The sequence below is a fragment of the Lissotriton helveticus genome, chromosome 9 (assembly GCF_964261635.1).
Source record: "Lissotriton helveticus chromosome 9, aLisHel1.1, whole genome shotgun sequence".
In the NCBI taxonomy this organism is placed as follows: domain Eukaryota; kingdom Metazoa; phylum Chordata; class Amphibia; order Caudata; family Salamandridae; genus Lissotriton; species Lissotriton helveticus.
Genome location: NC_136070.1, coordinates 237,929,680 through 237,950,666, shown reverse-complemented (window position 1 = coordinate 237,950,666; position 20,987 = coordinate 237,929,680). Strand labels below are relative to the sequence as shown.

General features: G+C 45.3%; 1 protein-coding gene across 1 annotated transcript in view; it reads right to left on the bottom strand.

The window, feature by feature from the left end:
* DISP2 (dispatched RND transporter family member 2) overlaps window positions 1–20,987 on the bottom strand; it is a 212,370-nt gene that overhangs the window by 47,734 nt on the left and 143,649 nt on the right. The window contains exon 4 of the mRNA XM_078659799.1: window positions 14,236–14,351. Within this exon, the coding sequence (XP_078515925.1) occupies window positions 14,236–14,351 (116 nt within the window). The remainder of the gene's footprint in view (window positions 1–14,235; window positions 14,352–20,987) is intronic.

Below are 20,987 nucleotides of genomic sequence, written 5' to 3'. Positions count from 1 at the left end.
GCTATGATCTTTATCCGGACTGGATGAATTTCAACCACCTGAAACTAAACCCAGACAAAACTGAGCTGGTTTTGACAGGTGGTTGCTCCAGTCTCTGGTCCCCCCTCTTCTGGCCCCCCTCCCTTGGGTCCCCTCCATCTCCTTCTTCCTCCGTCAAAACGCTTGGTTTCAAACTCAACGACCAACTTAGCTTGCACTCCCAGGTGAGCTCGGTGGTCTCTTCTTCTTTTCTTTCTCTCTGCACGATCCGCAAGGTCTCCCGGTTCTTCTCCTTCACCGCCTTGAAACTAATCGTACTAGCTATGGTCGTCTCTCGATTGGACTACGGCAATGCCCTATACCATGGCATGCCAGCCTACTGCATACGACGACTACAGCTAGTTCAGAACCAAGCCGCCCGCTTGGTTCATAATTTATCCAAATCCCATCACGTCACCCCCCTCCTAAAATCCCTGCACTGGCTTCCCATTCGCGAGCGCTCCCAGTTTAAGGTGGGTTGCCTCACCTTCCAGGCTCAGCTAGGCTCCGCTCCTGTCTTCATTTCTTCAGCGATTAATGCCTATGCCCCCGCCAGGGAACTTTGCTCTTCCTCCCAACATCTTTTGACAGTTCCCCGCTTTCGCCGGAAAAAATGGGGGGTCTCCAAGTTTTCCACACTGGCTCCCATTTTCTGGAACTCTCTCCCTCCTCACCTCAGATGCTCTTCCCAATACTCTCTTTTCAGAAAAGGGCTCAAAAACTTTCTATTTTCTAAAGCTTTCCCTCAATAAGTCCCCCCTTGTAATCCCCCGCTCTGCTTCTTAAGGAACCGTTATACTGTAGCGCCATGAAACCGCCAGGTGTACGTGCGCTTTAAAAATAATTTCAAATTCAAATTCAATTCAATTGAGAGACAGGGACATGAAACACGCAATGCTATTTCCAGCTCGGCTACGTGTGGAACATGGAGATCGGACGTTCTTCTTTGATCACCCTGAGGCTGCAAGTGACTGGCTCGACACACTGCCAGGCAGCAGGAACACTCTGAACACTCCGGTGGAGCCGGGGGTGGACTGATGGAACAGGAATAGTAATGGGACTTGGTTCACTGGACTACATATAGAGCTTTCAGCATGGTTTGCGGATCCTTTAACTTGCTTTAATTGAGGTGGTTCTCCAGGGGTGGCGGAGGGAGTGGGTCTCTTCCTCCTCTGGGGTTTCTTTTCGTAGATTAGTTATTTGCTAGGGAGACAGGCACACTGCAAGTTGGGGGGGCCTTTGAGTCTAACGCAGGGGTGCAGGGTGGGGGGTCTTGTTTTGAGGGTAGGTTGGGGGGAAGTTGTTATTGTTTGGTTCACTTCAAGGCACTATATTGATGGACTTTTGGACTTGGCTGTCGCGACTAATGTGGGGTGGATGCTGCGACTACGTTCGGGATGGGGGTAGGGGGCTAAAATTGCTGTGTTGGAATGTTAACGGGTTGGGGGACAGGATAAAACGTGGTGTGGTGTTACAACTCTTGAGACGTCTCTCCCCTGATGTCGTGCTGTTGCAAGAGACACATCTGATAGGCAATACATGCCATGCCATGAATCGGAGGGGCTACCGTCTCCTGTCACACTCCGGCTTCACCGCTGGTTCTAGGGGGTGGGTATCTTGGTCAGAGTCTCCCTCCCCCTTGAGATCGATGCTGTCATTCTTGACGACAGGGGGCGATACGCCGCCATTACTGGACGATGGGAGGGGAAAGTCATCACTTTGCTCTCCGTTTATGTCCCACCTGGCCTTCAGACTACGACCTTTGCTGACTTGGGGAGGGTGATACTGGGGCTCCCAGAAGGCATCCTTGTGGTGGGCGGCGATTTTAACTCAGTGGTCTCCGGAAATATCGATCGCTACCCACCTAGGGATCTGGCTGGGTGGCTTCCTTGACACTCTGAGATTGATAGATTGCTGGAGGCTGCTACACCCTGGATAATTGCAATACACCTTTCACTCTGGTGCACACGGTAGTCTCTCGAGACTTGACTATATCCTGATGCCCGCAACACAGGCCCCGCTTGTTAAGGAGATCAGACATTTGGCTAGGGGTATTTCAGATCACTCCCCCTTATGGCTCGTGATGGAAACGGGGCCGGGAACTGAGGGCCGGGTAGCCCGGATCAACCCTTGGTATCTCCGTGACCCTAAGATCCATACGGAATTGATAAAATCACTCGACCATTACTTTGTGGATAATGTGGGGTCTGTGTCATCGTCTGTCTCGCTATGGGAAGCCTATAAGACGGTCATCCGCGGCCACGCCTTATCGTTAATTAATAACGCTAAGAAACGTAAATGCGAGGCAGTGGTCCGACTTGAAACTGAGATATCAGACATAGAAAGAGAGCTGGAATCTGATGTTACCCAGGACAGGTTGCACCTTCTCAGCCTCAAACAAACTGACTATAGAGCATTGGTCACTGATGCCGCTAAGGTGATGAGTAGAGAGCAGCAAGGCCGTTTGTATGACGTGGGTGATAAGGCCGGAAAGTTGATAGCTTGGTTGGACAAGAAGGAGAGGGATAGTCGTGTGGTTCCTTTGATTGAGAAAGCGGATGGAGTGAGAGGGACTGACCCAGTTGAGATTGTGGAGTGTTTTTCTGAGTATTTCCAAACCGTGTACTCCCCAGTATCGGACAGACCGGAACAGGACTCGCATCTGCTTCTGAGAGACATTGCTTTGCCCTGCTTGTCGGATCTGGATTGGGAGCTGATGGACGCGACACTCTCTGTTGAGGAGGTCGCGACCGCAGTCCGCTCTGTGAGATCGGGAAAGGCCACGTGTCCGAACGGACTTCCCATCGAACTTTATAAGCTATGCCCAGATAAAATAGCACCGCATCTTCGCTCGATGTTTTTAGAATCGCTAGATGCAGGTACCCTCCCTTTCGATCAATGACTTGCGTCTATCTTTGTGATTCACAAGGAGGGGAAGCCACGGGATTGCTGCGCGTCGTACAGGCCCATCTCGCTCTTAAACGCCGAGCCTAAGATCCTCGCAAAAGTGCTTGCGAATCGCTTGATAACTGTTGTCTGCGACCTGATCCATCCAGATCAGTCCGGATTCATTCTGCACCGAAACACGACACTGAACCTTCGGCGTCTACATGGCGCCCTTGCGAGAGCGTCCTCGTTGCGTGAATCGGCCATTTTGGCCTCTTTGGACGCCACAATGGCGTTTGATACGCTGGAATGGCCATACCTCTGAGCTGCCCTCGCCAAGTTTGGTTTTGGCCCTGTTTTCATCAGTTGGGTGAAATTACTATATCACGACCCCTTGGCTCAGGTGGTTGTTAATGGTCGTGTTTCTGGCTCATTTTCTCTCAGAAGGGGTACTCGCCAGGGGTGCCCGTTGTCCCCGCTTCTTTTTGCCCTTGCTTTGGAACCCTTGGCGGCTTGGCTGAGGTGGGAGCCGTCAATGAAGGGTATACGCTGGACCCCTGATTTTGAGGACCGAGTATCGCTCTACGCTCTACGCTGACGTCACCTCGGAAGTCGTTAGTAGTGCTATTCGATGTATTGACTTCCTTCGGTAAAAATTCTGGCCTTGTGATCAACTGGTCCAAGTCCTGCGTGTACGTTCTCTCGGGAGACTCTCCTCTCTTGCCGCGTGGGTGCCCAATACAGGTGGTACACGCGGGTTTCAAATACTTGGGGGTGTTTATCACCTTAGATCCTGTGGTTCGCTATGAACGTAACCTGCTACCTCGCTTCAGCGCTTACGGTCCGATGTTGAGCCATGGCGTAGACTTCCGTTGTCCCCGCTCGGACGAGCGGCTCTATTCAAGATGATGTCACTGCGCCGATTTCTATATGCCTTACAGAATACTTTCGATACCAGCTTGCAGAGACAACTGATATTGGGTGGGCGGTCCCGCATAGCCCTTGCCAAGTTAACACTTCCTTGGTAGGACGGTGGAATCGCTCTCCCGGATATTAAGCGCTACTACTCAGCCTCCCAACTGGGGGCGATTAACCACGGCACGTACGATCCCGCGTCGAACCCCGCGTTGGAAATGGACAGATGGTTGCTGCCTGGCGGAGAATACAACAGGGCGCTTTATACGAAATCCGCTGGGAGGATGCTCACTGGCCCTACCAAGATAGCGGTGCAAGTATGGCATCGTGCGAATGATGCAATGGGATGGAAGAATAGGCTTACACGCGCTACCCCTCTTTACGCTTCCGAGAGGCTGGGCTCCCTATGGAAGACGAAAGGTTTTGATAGGTGGGACGTGATTGGTATATGCAGGGTGAATGATGTATGGACTAAGGATAGGGTCAAAACCTTCGAGGAGTTGAGATTGGAGTATGACTTGAGTGACAAGGAGTTTTTTAGATATGCTCTGATCCAACACGCACTGAATGCGGTTTTCCCTCTGGGTACTACTGTTCCGGAGGCGTCGCCGCTTGAAGATCGGGTGCTGGATGGGCATGTTCCCGACAGTAAGATTTCGCTTATTTACAAAAAGTTGATAAACGATAGGACCGACCTTCTACAGCGCCTCAGGGAAGCTTGGACCGGCGATGGTTTGGAGTTGGATGACGAGGACTGGCAGTCGGCCATATCCTCACCGAAAGAGGTTGCAATTCCGGCCCGCCTCCGGTTTGTACAGCTTAAGATTCTCTACAGGATCTATGTTACCGGTCCACGCTTGGTCAGCATGGGTTATGCTTCAGATGGGCTGTGCAGGCGTGGTTGCGGCCTCCCGGGCACTTTTCTCCACATACTCTGGGAGTGCCCGGTGGTTGTTCGTTTCTGGAATCGAGTGCATGCAGTAATGGAAGAGGTCACGGGTGTTGCGTTGTTGCCTGAAGCTAGACGATGCTTGTTGAATGTTTGGGAACCAAATGATTATGATTTGGCACAGACTCAGTGGGGGACCCTTGGCAATATGATCGCTAAGAGAGATATCGCCCAGTTGTGGGGCTCTCAGAGGCCGCCCACAGTTCTGGCATGGAAGGAGAATATGGACTGGTGCATGTTCAGGGAGAAGACGGTGTATGTGGCACGTGGCAGGCCTCGCAAGTGGGGTAAGATTTGGGGTCAATGGAACTCCTACCGGGGAGAAATATGTACACCTCCCTTCACACACTTGGTGGCAGATCCTCCCTCCCCTTGACCCGACACTCCTGCTATTGTGTTGCTCGGATTGTCTCCGGACTTGCTGCATCCCTCAATCCTCCCATCCTGCAATGTCAATGATTGTATCATGATCTTATGCTTTCCTCCCCGCAGGACGCTTCGCCATTCGATTGATTGTACTGCCTTGTTTTTTTTTCTTGTTTATGTTGTTAAAAGTTTCAATAAAAAGAAATACAAAAAAAAAGAAAGGCTCATCCATCTTAGGGCCTACTGGCTACTGCTCATTCCATTCTCTGCCAGTATCATCAGCAACCGCGTGAATGCTGGAGAGCGATGTCATCTGTCTTTTATTTCCATGATGATTGATGTAATGGAAATCAAAGAGGGACAACAGCACTTGGGTAATTCGATTTGGACTCAGTGTATATGGCGCCATGGCGGCCCAGAATCACCACACTTAAGCCAAAGAGTAATACCCTCAGAGGCTGGAAAGTGGGCCCATTTAATGTGAGGTATGGTGGTCTCCTTGATTGGACCCCTGTAACAAAGCGGGGCCCTCACCCCTTCCGGACTGCCAGGGAAACGCCCAGTGCCCGGTACTGCCAGTCAGGCCCTGCAAATTAAGTTGAATGGCTGTACACACTATTAGCTGAAACACCAAACATTGGAGTATAACTTCAGAGTGTGATTTGTACACACTGCAATAATTTTTAACTGATTTCTATGGGAAAATGTAATTTAAATAATTTACCAACTTACACATTGGGCTGGCAGAGAAATTATAAACAATGAAAAACTGTATACAATGTCAACATCAGCAATAAACTCTCAGAATACAGATCACCAACAGTCGCATTTAAATAAAAATAAAAGATTCATAATTATTCTGAGGAGCACTATGGGCTAGCTAATTTTATGTTACACACTCTGGGAAAATTGGATTTGAAAAAGAGGAAGGAAAGCTGATAGCAAGAGGGAGATATGAGGTAAGGAGAGAAGGAGGCAAATGGGACCTCTTTTACCTGCCTCGCTTGTTGCATTGTGCGAAACCTCAGTCTTGTTTTCAAGAGGCAGCAGCTTGCATATGCATCTCTGTGCGCACTGTGATTCATTGTCCACTAAAATTGATCAGTGCTCCACAATCCCCATATATTTAAAGCTTCCACTTTATCCAAATTTAAGTAGAAAGATGACTGTTACAAACCCCACTTGGAGATGCAGTCTATTCTTATAACCTCTTGAGCCCACTAACTGCAAGTCCACAACTTCCACTGGCCACTGCAAAGTCAACTAGTGCAGAGACACCGCATATACGACGAGCAGACCATACATGGGTGTTAGAAATGGGGTTACCAATTCTACAGGGGGTAGCATGGAGCAGAGCGGGCCGGCCAAACTTCAGAGGACATGTGTAAAGCATTCACGCAGTACCCACAGGCGATACACCAGGCACACCACAAAAGAGACACAACACTGCTTCTGGTTGGAAAAAGAATAAGTTGTGTATTATCTCCAACCTGCAAAAGGTAAAAACATAATAATAGCAGTAATCACAAACGGGCGCTAACTGGCGCCAGGGCAATGAATGCAAGGGGGATTATTCACATGGGAAATGGGAAAAGAATAAAAGGTAAGTAAGTCCATGGGTGTCCAGCTGAAATAAAAATAATGTCAGGAAATGCATAAACATATGATTGATATTGCAGGGCAAACTCAGACCTTCATCCTTGGCCCAACCTAGAAGTAAGCTGTAGGCGTAAACTCAGGCATTAGGCATAAGATACACATTAGGTATGAAGGTAACTCCTGCATGGCATCTGCATCCACTGTAACGAAAGGAATATGGAGCACACAACATTACATCAGGCCTAGAAAGGCATATTCGCATTTACCATGGCCACCAATAACTCTTTGGGGCATCCTGGGGCAAGTGAGTACACCTTAAAATCAACGTTAGGTGCAAGACCTTAACATCAGGCTCCATCACATAGAAAGAACACAGAAGCCTAACCTTAGCATTCACATGGGACATGGCATTTGAATAGGCACAACTTCAATATCAGGCCTAGAACATCAGGCAGGAATTCACGAGCACCTCCTGCAAGAAAATGGAATACCAGCAACACAATTTTAATATCAGGCCTGGCACTTCAGTAGAGGGACCTCCGGGCAATAACCACTAGACTTAGCTTGGGGCATAGGGCCTTCTCTTCAACGTGGGGGCATTATTTACCAAGTCAGCACAAGCCTTGCGAGTGGCCAATAGGGCCCAGTCACAGTTTTTCCAGGGGGGGAGATCTCAGTCCCTCCGCCCGTCGACCCAAAACACCAGTCCTGGGGGCGGGCACCGACCCTGTGCCCCGGCACACCCCCAGCCCACTCAGTCGAGCCCTCACTCACCGGGCTCCTGATGTCCTTGCGGGGTTCTCCTTGGCGGTAGGGGCAGGCACCCTCCTGGTAATTATTTTAAACATGCCATAAGCGCGCCTTCATGCGGGGTGGGCTCCCGCGGCGCTATTCAATCCGCAAAAGGGCGCGAACACGTGGGGTAGGCACCCACAGCGCTATTCACGGCGCTCAGCTCCTCTCTCGGGCCACACAGCTTTCAGGGCCCTGGGGCTCAAAGGGCCAGCAGCACTTCTCCAGCACTTTGAAGTTATAGCGCTTAACAGGCAGCTCCTCACAGCACCGCTCCTTGGGGGTACAATCCTTCCCATACAGCGCTTCTGCTGCACAGCGCTTTCCAGATTATAGCGCTTGGCAGGCAATCAGCAGGGCAGTCTTGGTCACAGCACTCTGGGGACACAAGCAGTCTTCTGCAGGCCAGCGCTTCCAGGCACACAGCGCAAGGGGGGCCGACAGTCCCAGTAACACGCCCAGGGGTCCCAGGGTAACTCTTCAAACCTCCTGGGGGGTCCACTCCACAACACTCCTTCCCTTCTTGGCCCTTCTTGGCGCAGCGCTTGCGTAGCGCAGGGTCACGGCAGCTCCAGGGACCTAGGGGGGCCCTCCTTCCTCAGGGGCCCGGGGGACAGAGCAGTAGCACTACTGGGCCAGGTCAGCAGGTAGTGGGGGCATCATCAAAGCAGGGTGGTAGGCTTTCACCATCCCCACTGCAGCGTGGCCCTCCTCCCACGCGGCAGCCTGAACTCCTTAAGTGGGGCTTTACAAGCCCTGGGGACAGTAGAGGGGTTTTAGATGGGTGCAGGGTCCAGCACACAGGCCCAAGTGGCGGTATCCCCTTGCAGCAGGTCCCCTCACATTCCTGTCCCAGCTCTGTCTCTGCACATCACATCTCTACTGCTCTCCCTATACCAGAAAGGCTAGAAGCTTCTAGAAGGTCCCTCCAAATGCTGGGATTGCTGGGTACCAGACAACTGGACCGCTAACCCACCTCAGACAGGCGAACTAGTTCTAACTGGCTCAGGGGGAGGAGTAGAGCACCCTGGGTGCCAGGCTTTCCCTCCAAATGCAGGGGTGGCTGGGTACCTAACAACTAGACTGCTAACCTCCTGCAGTCAGGTGGCACAACATCTACCTTGTTATAGAAACACAAGAAACAGTGTACCTCAAGAAATCAACACCATGCATTTTACTGACAGGTGCAACCCAGAATAGAGCAAAGTATTGGCACATTGTAATACTTCTTCTACTTCAGATACAGCAAAGTATAAAAGACCATCCTGTCAGCATGGAACTTAACACAAAGGAAAGCATATCCATTCCTCTAGACATAAATAAGCACTGAGTAAAAATCCGTACAATTCCTTTCATCATGATGCAAATAAGACACAGCAAGAACATCTAACATTGAAACCCTTAGGGCTGTTGGTGATCTGGATTAAGGATGATGGGAGTCTTGGACCCTAAACCTGGGGTGAAGTCCGAAAGGAAGAAAAGGGTTAACGAGTTGAGGATTTCTAAGGGGGCTGTGCCCGAGACCTGATGGGCACACGTTTATAAATTAACAATTTAGTGTTGAGTGTGTTGTGGAGGGTGCATGGTGGTGGTGTTAGGCAATATGCATGGGCATTATTCCTAAGTAGTGGACATCAGAATGGGGTATATGGTGTCTGATTGGTGCCCCTAGGTTGCGCTTAGGTGAATCACGGAAAATACTAGAGATTCTGTGGCACAGCATGGACAAATGTAGGGAAAACTATGGGTTAAACACTGACAATATATGCTTTTGCACCCTGTTCTTGGTGTCAAACCAGGTGAGATAGGGCTGAAAAGTATTAATTAGTCATTGGTGCATTCATTCTTTCATTTTGATGCCTTGAATTAGGTCCTTGAGATCAATAAAATATGTTTCAGTTTGTAGTACTGTAATATTACTACAGGGCATGGGGGAATTGGTTCTCTTAAATATGTAGGCATCATCAACAGATAGCTCTTAGCTCCTCACCTGCATTACAAAGAGTGCTTTCACTCACCTCTGTTGCTCCCCTGCTCCCATCCCCTCCCTGTTTAGTCAATCCCACCTGCTCCTCACTCCCTCCTCCATTTCTCCTCCACCCTTTAATTTTACTGTTTTTTCGAGCAACTGACAGCTTCTAATTGCGGGTGGGCCATTCTGCATTGCAAAAGCACTTTAACTCCAATCAAATTATTTTATTTTATTTACTGATCCAAGTGACATCTGCCATCTTGGTCCAGTAAATAAAAAATAAGTAGCCATAACATATCGTAGGTGTAAGCATTGGTGGGGCCGCATATGTTATCACTTCTATGTTTTTCTCTTTTTTAGGTCTCGCGACCTGTCAATGCGCATGCGCATTGAGCGGAGCGAGACTATAGGGGCTTAAACAGACTTTAACTAACTGGCGATTTGATGCTGTGCCCGTGCGCTTTTAGGTCAATGCGCAAGCGCATTGACCTAAAATGCGCGTGCACAGCATCAAATCGTCAGCCATCTGTTGCCCAGCTTGGTGCCGCTCCACCCCCTGCGGCATCAAAGGCTTTCATGGCCGGCCGGCCGTGCTTTCAGTTTGCCGTTCCACCCCCTGCGGCATCAAAGGCTTGCTGCATTGTTTTCACGGCTGGCCTCCGGCCGTGACTCGCATTTCTCCTTCCTTCGTGTCAGAGTTTACACATATTGGTTGGTCTGTGAAATGAGAGGAATGTGTTTGCTGGCAATCATTTTACTTTTCTTTTTACTTTTTACAGTGTCAGGCCAGCATTGCAGTATTAATTAATCTCAGAGCATGTTTAGATGTACACCATCACATAATGATTAAGGCATGCTGAAAATGTCACCTTCACTCACTTATCATTAGTTCACACCCGCATTAGAACCATCACTTCGTAATACTGACACATTCCGTTTGCAAGCAGTTCAACAACGTCACATTTACTGAAATACAGCACATCTATCTGGTTGCAAAGTCATTTTGGGGACAAGTGAAGAGGCCGGCCGTGCTTTCAGTTTGCCGCTCCACCCCCTGCGGCATCAAAGGCTTGCTGCATTGTTTTCACGCCCGGCCTCCGGCCGTGACTCGCATTTCTCCTTCCTTTGTGTCCAGCCCCCCTCCCAGCGCTGCCTTGTTTGTAGAAAGGCATCAAGCCTTCCTTTCACTATTTAGTTAAAGATTATTTCTACTTTCGTTGTGCGGTTCTAATCAGTCAGTTCTCCCCTAGTTTCTGCTGCTTGCCCAGCTTTAGGTAATCACGTTTTATTATGAGATTATAGCATTTACTCCTCTCACAGTGAAGGGTGCTTGAGTGAAGTTCCGTAGTGTTACTGAGTAAAGTCTGACTAACTAACGTGTGACGGTCACGCACTAGTGTCAGCAGGTGTGCACGAGTGGTGTCACCCCTGCTTCAGGCGTTAACTCGCCCCGCAGACTGCTCAAACAAGCATTGAAAATGCAATAGGTCTCACCTTTTATTAAGCGAAAGCCATTTAATTTGCTAATGGTATCGTATCACAAAGCAAATGGCTTTAACTTAATTAAAGGCGAGACCTATTGCATTTTTAATGCTTGTTTAGCAATGCTGTGCTGCATCAGCAAAAAGCATTGGAAACAAGAAGATCCCTATTGTGTTTGCCAATACTCATTTTAAAGTTATAATCTATGCCTGCAAATCCTTTTTTGAAATTGTGATCTATGTATGTTTAAGAGACTGTGAAAGATGCAGGTAGTTTACCTGAAGAATAAAATAAAAGGAGAACATTATATGTATGGACTCTGAGTTTATGCCCCTGATCTGACACTTTCCAAGCATACAGAATTAAAATGAATCACTTCTGCACCTAGTTTGACCACCTCAGCTCAGACATGTTCATAGTCTTAAACTTGTATTGCTCTTGCCTTGGCATAATTGCCACTTCTGGATCTTTCGGCAGCTAAACCATGTGCCATCCTGGGCTGGCCACCTCAGCACTCCGGTAGATGCCAGCAGAATATTATCCCTGAATGTTGATATGTTTTCTAGATTATCTCCTAAGAATATGGTCCAGAATGTAGTCTTCTAGACCTCATGGTACTATGGATTAGTCAATGTGCAAATCTGATACTGAAAACCTATTGGACTGCAACCACCCCACAACCCACTGAATAACATCTGAGTGAGATGCATTGCAGGGAATGACCATTTCTATGAGAAGTCACAGGGATAGTTAGTGGAATTCAAACCCTCTTTCATTAAGTAGTAACACACTCAAAACACTTTGAAAAACAAAATCCTATCCTAGTGCACACAATATGAATTGTAACAATAATAAAGATAAACTAATTAGTAGTTGTAACGTTTATCAAAAGCATGAACAGCAAAAAATACACTAACGTATTTGCTGTATAATCTTTATAGCAATTCCTACCCCATTCTTCTATTCAACACGCCAATTTTGCACCAAAAGGAAAGCCTAATTGAGTTTCTAAGATGGTTCACACCGACATACCTGTTTGAACAATAATGTGTACTGTTCAGTATAATAGCACAGTGTCTTATTCTTGTCTTGTGTTGGCAGCTGGGCTGAAAACTGCAGCAAGTAAAGGCTGAATACTTTCCCGTTGGCCTTCAGCCAAAAAAGGTGATGTGATTCTACAAGGTCTGTCTCACTTGTGACACCTGACATGAAGCTTTTCTCTAACCTTTCACACCCTAATATCAGCTTACATAGCATTATCTAATTGTTATTTAATCTTTCAGTTTTAAACCATTATCAGAAAGTGGCCTGATGCCCTTTTACTTTGAATATTAATAAGAAATGAGACACAAAAATAAATGTGAATTTTATATTAATCACAGGTATTCACTTCTAAATGATTAACATGTGTAACCTAAAAGAGGGATACATAGAAGAGAAAAACATAATCATAACAATGTGGTGCCTTGGGCTTTCGAAAGTGGGCATTTGACAGTGGTCCAGTCAGCATGGTAGGTGGGTTTGTGCCACAATCATATACCTTGCATATGCTGAGGATGGGATGAAGATGGGAATCTTTAGGATGGGAGGGAAAAGGGTGAGCGTCTATCACCACCCAAGAAGTGGCAGAGGGGGTGACACCTTGGGGTTAAGGTGCACCTGTTGGGTCTTTGGGAGGAGGAGAAGCTTGTGGCTGATAGTGATGAGACCATTTGAAACAGAATTGTAAACTGGTAGCTTGTGCTGATGGAGTATCACAGACTGCAGGCGCCTTTTGTAGTTATTTGGATTGTGGAGTATGGGGACTGCATGCTGGCGGCACTGATACATTTTACCTGAGAAACTAACATGGAAGCTTCACCTGTCCAGTTAGAATGGGTCCTACGTCATATCTTGTGGTGCGAGTTGGTTGTAGACAGATGGCCTTATATAGTCTCCTTGCCATGCTACACTTCCTGTGACAGTTAGAAATCTGTCACAACAAGATATTTATCATTGCCTGGAACAATCATTGAACAGGCATTTGTGTCAGATGTCAGGAGAAAGTGTTTTATTTTCCATTTAGAGACAGACATGTCTACAGGAAGCACTAGATTTTTTGACAAAGTACTGATTTCATGCCGTTACACCGTAGGCAACCAAAGGTGAGGAATAATTTATTTGGAATTTGATTACTGAGGGTGTAGCGCAGTTAGGGCTTAAGTTAAGTGGCAGGGAAAAGGGGATTTTTGCTGACCTTTAGTATGTAGGATTCACATTTATAGTTTTGTGGCAACGTCTGGCCAACCTTTTCCTACTCTACAGTAGTATCACGTACAGAATTAAGGGCTAATTTCACACTTAATTCTACTTGCGCTGAGCCTTGGAAAAGTTGCCTTCTGATGAGGCATGAATTTATAGGGTGATTTTGGAAAAAAAGTCTGAAACTTTATGAATTGATTTTTAAAAACTGTTTATGTATTGGACTATACGTCATGTGTGCTTCGGTATCATTTGTTTTCTGCTGTGAGATTGCAAACCTTATAGTTTATGATTAACTTACACCCTAGTGGTAGCAGGATGTAGAATACCATGCAAGCACCACTATAGATTACTAGGGTCCACTATACGTACTCAAGCCAAAATGTGGAGGTTACAGATGTGCAATTATCAAACCATAGTTACCAAAGTATTGCATATATATATAATGTACATGTAAGCCTGCATGTCGTGTAGTTTGAAGAGGGAAATGAGAATGCACTCGAACTTGACATTCTTAAACTATTCAATAGGCAAGTAAAGGTATCCACTCTCCTCACATTTATGGACGACCTCTCTCATCAATTAATAGCATAAAAAGAACAATAAAGAGAGTGCGTCTTCTGATGTATTTATTGGATGCCAAATGAGGAATATTAACTTATTAATGGTTGAAATTCAGTTTCAAAAGCTCCAATGGTATTTCGGTATCATTCACACAATCACAAAGTTTGAGCAATGCCAGTTACTAATGATCTTACCAGAGATATGTAATTGAGCAGCATTTTGGACGATAGCAATATAGGGACTCTCGATCAGATCTTTAGATATGGATACAATTATGCTGCTTTACCCACTGGAGCAGAACAGTCCACAGTGAAGGCCTGCTGAGACTGTATACAGGACATAAAGAGTAGCAACTCTGGGCAAGTATATGTGAGTTTAACAGATGCTGCTCAGAGAGTTCAGTTAGACATTTCATGTACACTCAAATAACAGAGCAGTGCTTTTACCATACCTGCTCTTCTCTGCATAGGGGTAAAGGGATAACTTCTTCCTATAGCCGGTGTGACTCTGCAAACGCTTCCAGACAATCAGCTTCCTTCCTATGTCAGTGTCTGTGGGTTCAAACCCCTGCAGGCAAATACAAACACAGGTCATTTTAGCATCTGCACAAGCAACTGTTAACATTAACTCTTTCTATTATCTCTCGATATCACTGCTGGTGAAAGGGTTTCACTTGAAGACCTTTCATTTAGTTAGTGTGAAAAGACGTGCATATATAACATGTAACTATAGGGAGCTTCGGATACATAGACTGGAGGTACTTGGTTTGATGGTAATTGATGACACATGGTAAAAAATGTATATAAGCCAATATTAGCTGTTGAAGTAACTGTAGTGATACTGAAGAAGAGTGAGCTGGGTCTTGTGAACCATCTAAAACTTGTGTGTTGAGGAGACTGAACTTTTCCGTTTCTAGTGAGGTCTGAAATCCAGCAGCAGTGTAGGGTGTTTTTAGAGGTACTAGGAGTTTTTGACTGGTTGAGAGAAGGTTGTCAGACAGGCTGTACTGGGCCAGCATTTGGGAGAGATTGTTGGAGTAATTTTTGGTTTACTTTAAACCCAAGTGTCAATAGTTTTTAAAGAACCCTGTTTTCGGCTGAAAGCCTTCTAATATTTTCACAAAAGGATGAGGTGTGGTATATTTAGTAAGATTATACTGGGTTCTTTTGGTGATGGTTAATATTTTGTCTAGTGGGAATGTAATGTTATGTAATGTTATGTTGACTTGCATTGTGCACTAATCACTCGAGAGGGTATTCAGGAATAAGGTACTAGGACTAGTGCAGGCATCAGAGTTTCTCGGATGCGTGGAATAAGATGTTTATTTGGCTACTGAGAGGTTTAAAACTTAGTATTTGACTGAAGTGGTTGGAACACTAATGAAAGATTTCTATCACATGGTGGATTGAAGAGCAAGTCAAGGTTTTTTGCTGGTGGTGATAGGGTCCGATTTTGAGGCAGAGAGGCCATATAGACAGGTAGGGTGGTAGGTGCTGAGGTGGCAGGGAACTAGATCATCTTTGTTTTTGATGAACAGAACACTTCCTAAATGGGTCAGGCAGATTTAGGTATTCCTATAAAAATATTTTAAAATCAAACATAAAAATCATTATTTGCTTTTCTTCGAAAATACAAGCAAACAGGCTGCCCTTGCCAAATGTAGATCCTTCCCCCATAAGTTAAGGAGCCAGGAAGGCCCCAGTTCTTCCGCAAGATATCAGTCAACTGAGTCCCAACTTCGATTGAGATTTTTTTTGACAACTTCTCATTGCCTGTCCAAAAATGGAGTAGAACTAATGTGGGAGAAATGTCTTACTTTTCTATACCTCTTACCATGGAAGTTACCATTAGAGTAGGTCTGGTTGAACTCACATGCCATCAAAATGCAGAAAATGTAAATCAGAGTACCTACTACATTGTATGAATTAAAAACGTTTTATGCAATTTCATGAAGCTACCTCCTGGCATAAAACCAGAACTCCTACATGCAATAACATTATTACTTTACTGGAGTTATTCTTAGACTCAACTCTAAATGAGCACCTCATTGTCTCAGTGTTTGTGTTTGACATGTGGTACACTTCATGTGCGATTTCTCGACTGCAGAATAACTTTTCCATACGTTTTCATAGAAGAACTCCAAATTTTGTGATAAATTAGCAAAAGTATGTGAACATTAAAAGCATTGTTTGTCTTTCCAAAAAATAGCATCCTACGACGAAAGTCCTAAATGCACTATAATGTCTTACAAGGGACATGCAAGACTGCTCCAGTAATCCCTGGACATAGAATGCAAGCATACATCTCCACAATCAAGGGTCGTCATGGTCCTCTGCTGGTACTTTTAGAGGTCACTCTTTTCATAAGAGAGAATGGACTCAATCATTGATCAAAATCAAATTGGGTCCACACCTGATACCACTGTCTTGCATATATGGCTTGCTGTCATCCTCCTGCAATAACTATGTCCTACCCCCAGTGAACATCAGAGAATTCTTCAATGTCAATGCATTCATTATTATACCACTACAGCAATGATTGACAGTGAGATGCTTCTTGCTATGAATGGGTCACCCTGCACCAATACGGTCAACACTTGAACAGCAAGAATCTTCGAGATGTCAATTGAAGGAAAGATTCAGCCTAATGTTGAGGCCCCCTCGCCATCCATGAGGTCTCCTTCAATATTCAGAAAGTATCCGAAAGTGTAACATGACTATTCAGGCATCTACCACAAAAGGCTGTATGTAGAAATCTGCAACACCAGGCAAAGGTTTTTACATGGAATCTGAGGGGATTCTACCTAAATGTTTAGGCAACTTTTAGGTCTTTACAGGTAAATATTTAGGCCTGTAGAGATGCTGTTTGCTTCAGAATGGACCACGAATTTGACGTTTGGGAGATTCAGCACAAGATCCACACCGCTCACAGAAAGAAGGTGTATCTCAGCGAGTACTTCCCTTTCAGCTTCACAATGGATGAAAACTTGAGGCTTTCCAGACAATCTCCTTTTGATGACTTTTAAGCTGTCACTGACAGTGTATTCAGGATTCCTAAAAGATGCATCAGAACATTGGAATGTTGGGACCTGCACTGAAGACTAGGAAGTGGCAGAGGGCCAACAATGGCTGGTATAGACCTTCTTGTTCAACATTCCACTCCTTGTCTTTGTTTCGCTCCATTTACTTTAGGATATTATATATCTGGTGGGTAGAGTGTTCCAATAGCTTTGTAGTTCTTATCCCTTGGGCAATACCAGTCATTCAAGGCTCCCTTCCTTGTTAAAGACCCTCGCTTGTTGCTTAGGTCTCAAACTTGAGGCACAGTGGCATAGCTAGGGGGGCGGTCCGCCCCAGGCGGCACCATTTTTGAGGCGGCCGCGTGGCACTGGAGGCCCGCTGCAGCCGCGGCCACCTTAATAATTTATTTGGGACACAAAGTCTCTGCCTGCAGAGGTTAACTAGAACCCATTCTGTCTCCTCTCTAACGCAGCTCTCAAAACCTATTATCTCAAACAGATTAAATCAAATGTGATCAAGAATACTGCATATGGAGTGCAAAGCAGCTCCCGGCGCTATAAAAGTAATTTGGCCAGCACTTGCCTCCTGATTGATGGATTCCGGCCCTGAAGAACCCAGAATGTCACTAAATGTCTTTCTTTATATTTCACTGGAAACAAAGGCGGGATGCAGAAAGGCTTTGATTGACAGCAGCAGCTAAAGCCTGCATATGTAAGTGCTTAGACCGCATGGAAATAATGATTCATTATTTGTCAAATACATGTTTTTTTTACATGGCAGCATTCTCAGTGTTACAATTATTTCAAGAATGCACTAAGAATGGAGATGTGTTGTCCATGTTTCCATCTCTCCTTTTTAGTGGGTTTTACAGTGATATGTGAGTCCCACATGTAATACGTATTCAATTATGCTCTACTGTGGTGCTGTTTCTTCATGAGAAGGGGTGCTTGCAGAACTCACACATTGTGATCAGAAAATGAAGCTGCCGCTGACCTCCCAGCATCACAAAATAAATTGATGGATGGAGGGTTAAAACTTTTCAAACACTCACCCCCATTCACAAATCTGGGTTTAATCCATCGTTATTTTGCGCGCCATGTCATCCCAGTTTGGACTCAGCCATATGCAAATCAGCCTTGACACTGTTTCTCATGGGAACAGTCCAGCCCGAACTGACAAGCCAGGTCCTCCCTGGACCGGAAACAAGCATCCTGGGACTGGTTTTAGGGTATCACCCCTCATCAGCCACGGTAGCTTGAATCCAGTGGCACAGTGAGCAAGAGACCCACTTCTTGGCATACCCATAGCCACTTAGGGCACACATAGCATTATCACAAAATACAACAAGCATTTGCAATGCAATAGGTCTCGCATTCACGCAAGTTTCAGCTATTAGTATTGTAAATGACAATGCCTTTTATTTAAGTTTTAAAACCCAAAACATAAATAAAAGGCATTGTCATTTACAATGCCAATATCTCAACCTCCAGTGAATGCGAGACCTATTGCATTTCAAATGCTTGTTATCTAGGGCATGACGTTGCGAGTTCTGTGTAACAATTTTTACCACTCTGCCCTTTTCCAAAAAGAGCGTCATAAAATATTCATGAAAATCTACTTGACAAATAAAAGGTTGTGTAATGTAGATGTCAAGAAGGTGTTATATATAGTTCTAATTTTATAGGCCCTGTAAAATTGCAAACTCTGATTTTCAAAACTACCTATAGGACTTTTGGCTTTTTTTTGGGTCAAATTGTGTTAAGGATGTTCCATTTAACCTCCACACTTTAACAGTGTTTTTTGAGAAGGCGAATCATCAACATCCTCAGAGAGAGTCAGACTTTCTTTGCACAAAGTGAACACATTGAAATATTTCATGAGTGCCTTTTTAGAACCCAAAGGTTTTAAAGTTTCATTAAATAAAGTTTGTGTTCGAAATTGAATCATTTGGAACAATTTCTAAGATTATTGGGGGGGAGGAAAGAACCTTCCTTCCAGACGTTATTCAGACATATTTGTTTCACTTTCTTGGTGTAAATCTTTAGCCGACGAGGGCGCGACCCCTGGTTGTTGCCTTTGGGCCATCAGAGTGGGCTGTGTATCCAGTCTGTGTTGGCAAGGTGGAGCTGACTGACCCCTTTGTGCTGTGTTTAGTTCTAAGGGCACACAGTGAGTCATTCCCTGTTAATAATTAATTTGCTGTTTTTGAAAGGTAAAGAATCACAGGCTTTGACACTGTTAAGTTGGTTTTGGGTCCCCAGAACACATCACGTTTGTGCAGGTCCCCACTGCTTTAATGAGGAGACTATGATGTATGGTCATTTAATGACAGCTGTAGATGATGGATCCCTAATCAGTGTCATGTATGTGCATGTTTGCATTGTGCTGAGGGTTAATTGTTCACACAGCTCTCTGATGGATGTCACATGCGGTTTTTCTGAGTCCCCAGATAGATCATGTTCTCTTTTGTACTGCCAGTCACCGGTGTATTCAACTGTGTAGCCTTTGACCGTGTCATGTATGTGCATGTAACTTGCATGATCGAGGTAACTATTAGCAGCAATACTACGTGTCTCTCAGACATCTTTCAAGTGCTCACTGTCCTTTTACCCCAGCAACCCCCTCCCCCAAGGAGCGGCAATCTGAGGGATAGTCCCGGGCGCCACAAGCTCTAGCTACGCCCCTGTTGAGGGAGGACTGATACAGCCCTTGGCAGTAGGCTATCATTTCTTCCCTCATTTGTCCCACTCCAGACATCCATTAATCTATGAACCAATCATCCGTGAACCCTTGAGGCTTCAGCTGAAAACGTGGTTCCTTTAGTTCAAAGTATTATTGAAGTACAGTATTTTTCTAGCTATATCAGCGATAAAAGTAGAAATATGACAATGGCTATCTCTTCCTTTGAATTGCTGTCCCACAGTTGATTCAGTTGCAGTTTTGCAGTAGGAAGGGAGTGTTTTTCAGAGCCTATTCTCAATTACGTATCCAAAGACAATAAACAAATGGAGATCATAGGCACATAGGTATGCACCCACCATATAAGTGTACCCTTGCTTAACAACTCTCTTTGGCCATTGTGTCAGTTCCATACAGTATATATTTGAAGACTTTATGAAATATCTTCACCAGATGTCTGTAGGATTTAGGTATTGTAGGAAAGTGGATTATTAGTCGGTGGGGGCATTCAACTTTTGCTAGCAATAATATCACAATCACTGAAAGCGACAAGTCAGGTCTTAATGAATAAACTAATCCTTGCTCAACCCTTGGTAGCTTGGCAAACAAGCAGTCAGGCTTAACTTAGGAGACATCACCAAAACAGCAAATAAGTAAAAGACACAACACAATAAATATCCAACATCAATTTATTAAAATATAGAATATTTTTATTTTCAGAACAACACCAAAATATCAAAAATGCAATGTAGGGAACTCGAGTTATGAATTGCTAAGATTAAATCAAAATTGTGCATTCTAGTACCAAAAAGCTTAAAGCGCCTCTCTCGCCTATCGGATCTTGCTGGACCAGGACAAAGTCAGAGTTTTAGGCCGACTACAATGGAGCCTGGGACGGTTGGGATATGGGCTACGTCCCGGTCAAAGTTTACCTTCAGACTTAGTCTTTTTCTTGGAACTATTTTCTTATTGATGGGCTCATCGGCGGGTCCATGGACTTCTTGGATTCAAAGTTAGATTCGACGATGGCGGCCTGCTGCAGCACAATGCCTTGGCAAGTCTCTAAGTCTTTGTCCTTGACACTGAAAGCTAAGAGCACCGGAAATTTTAGCGGGGCAAACCAGCGTGGTCTGGCCAATTTGGAAGTCGATGACGGTGGCTTGACTCCTGAGGAGCCAGTCTACTTCAGAAGCTTTCCTGAGTTTTTGGAATTATTGTAACCATTATTTTGATACTTTGAATGATATTACAAGCTAGTTCCTAAGGAAAAAGGTCTTCCCATGTTAGCCCCTGGTTCTAGAAGCACTACAGTAGAGAAAACAACATTGGATGTTTTTCCCTACCAGGGCATATAAAACATATTTTGTATTGTTCCTGCTTTTTATAACAATGCACCCTACTCTTGGGGCACCTAGGGCAGACCTTAGGGGAGAAGTATAAGTTACCGAAAAGTAGTTTTGGGCTTTGGAAGGACCTTTAACCCAAAGCTGAATTTGGACAGGGT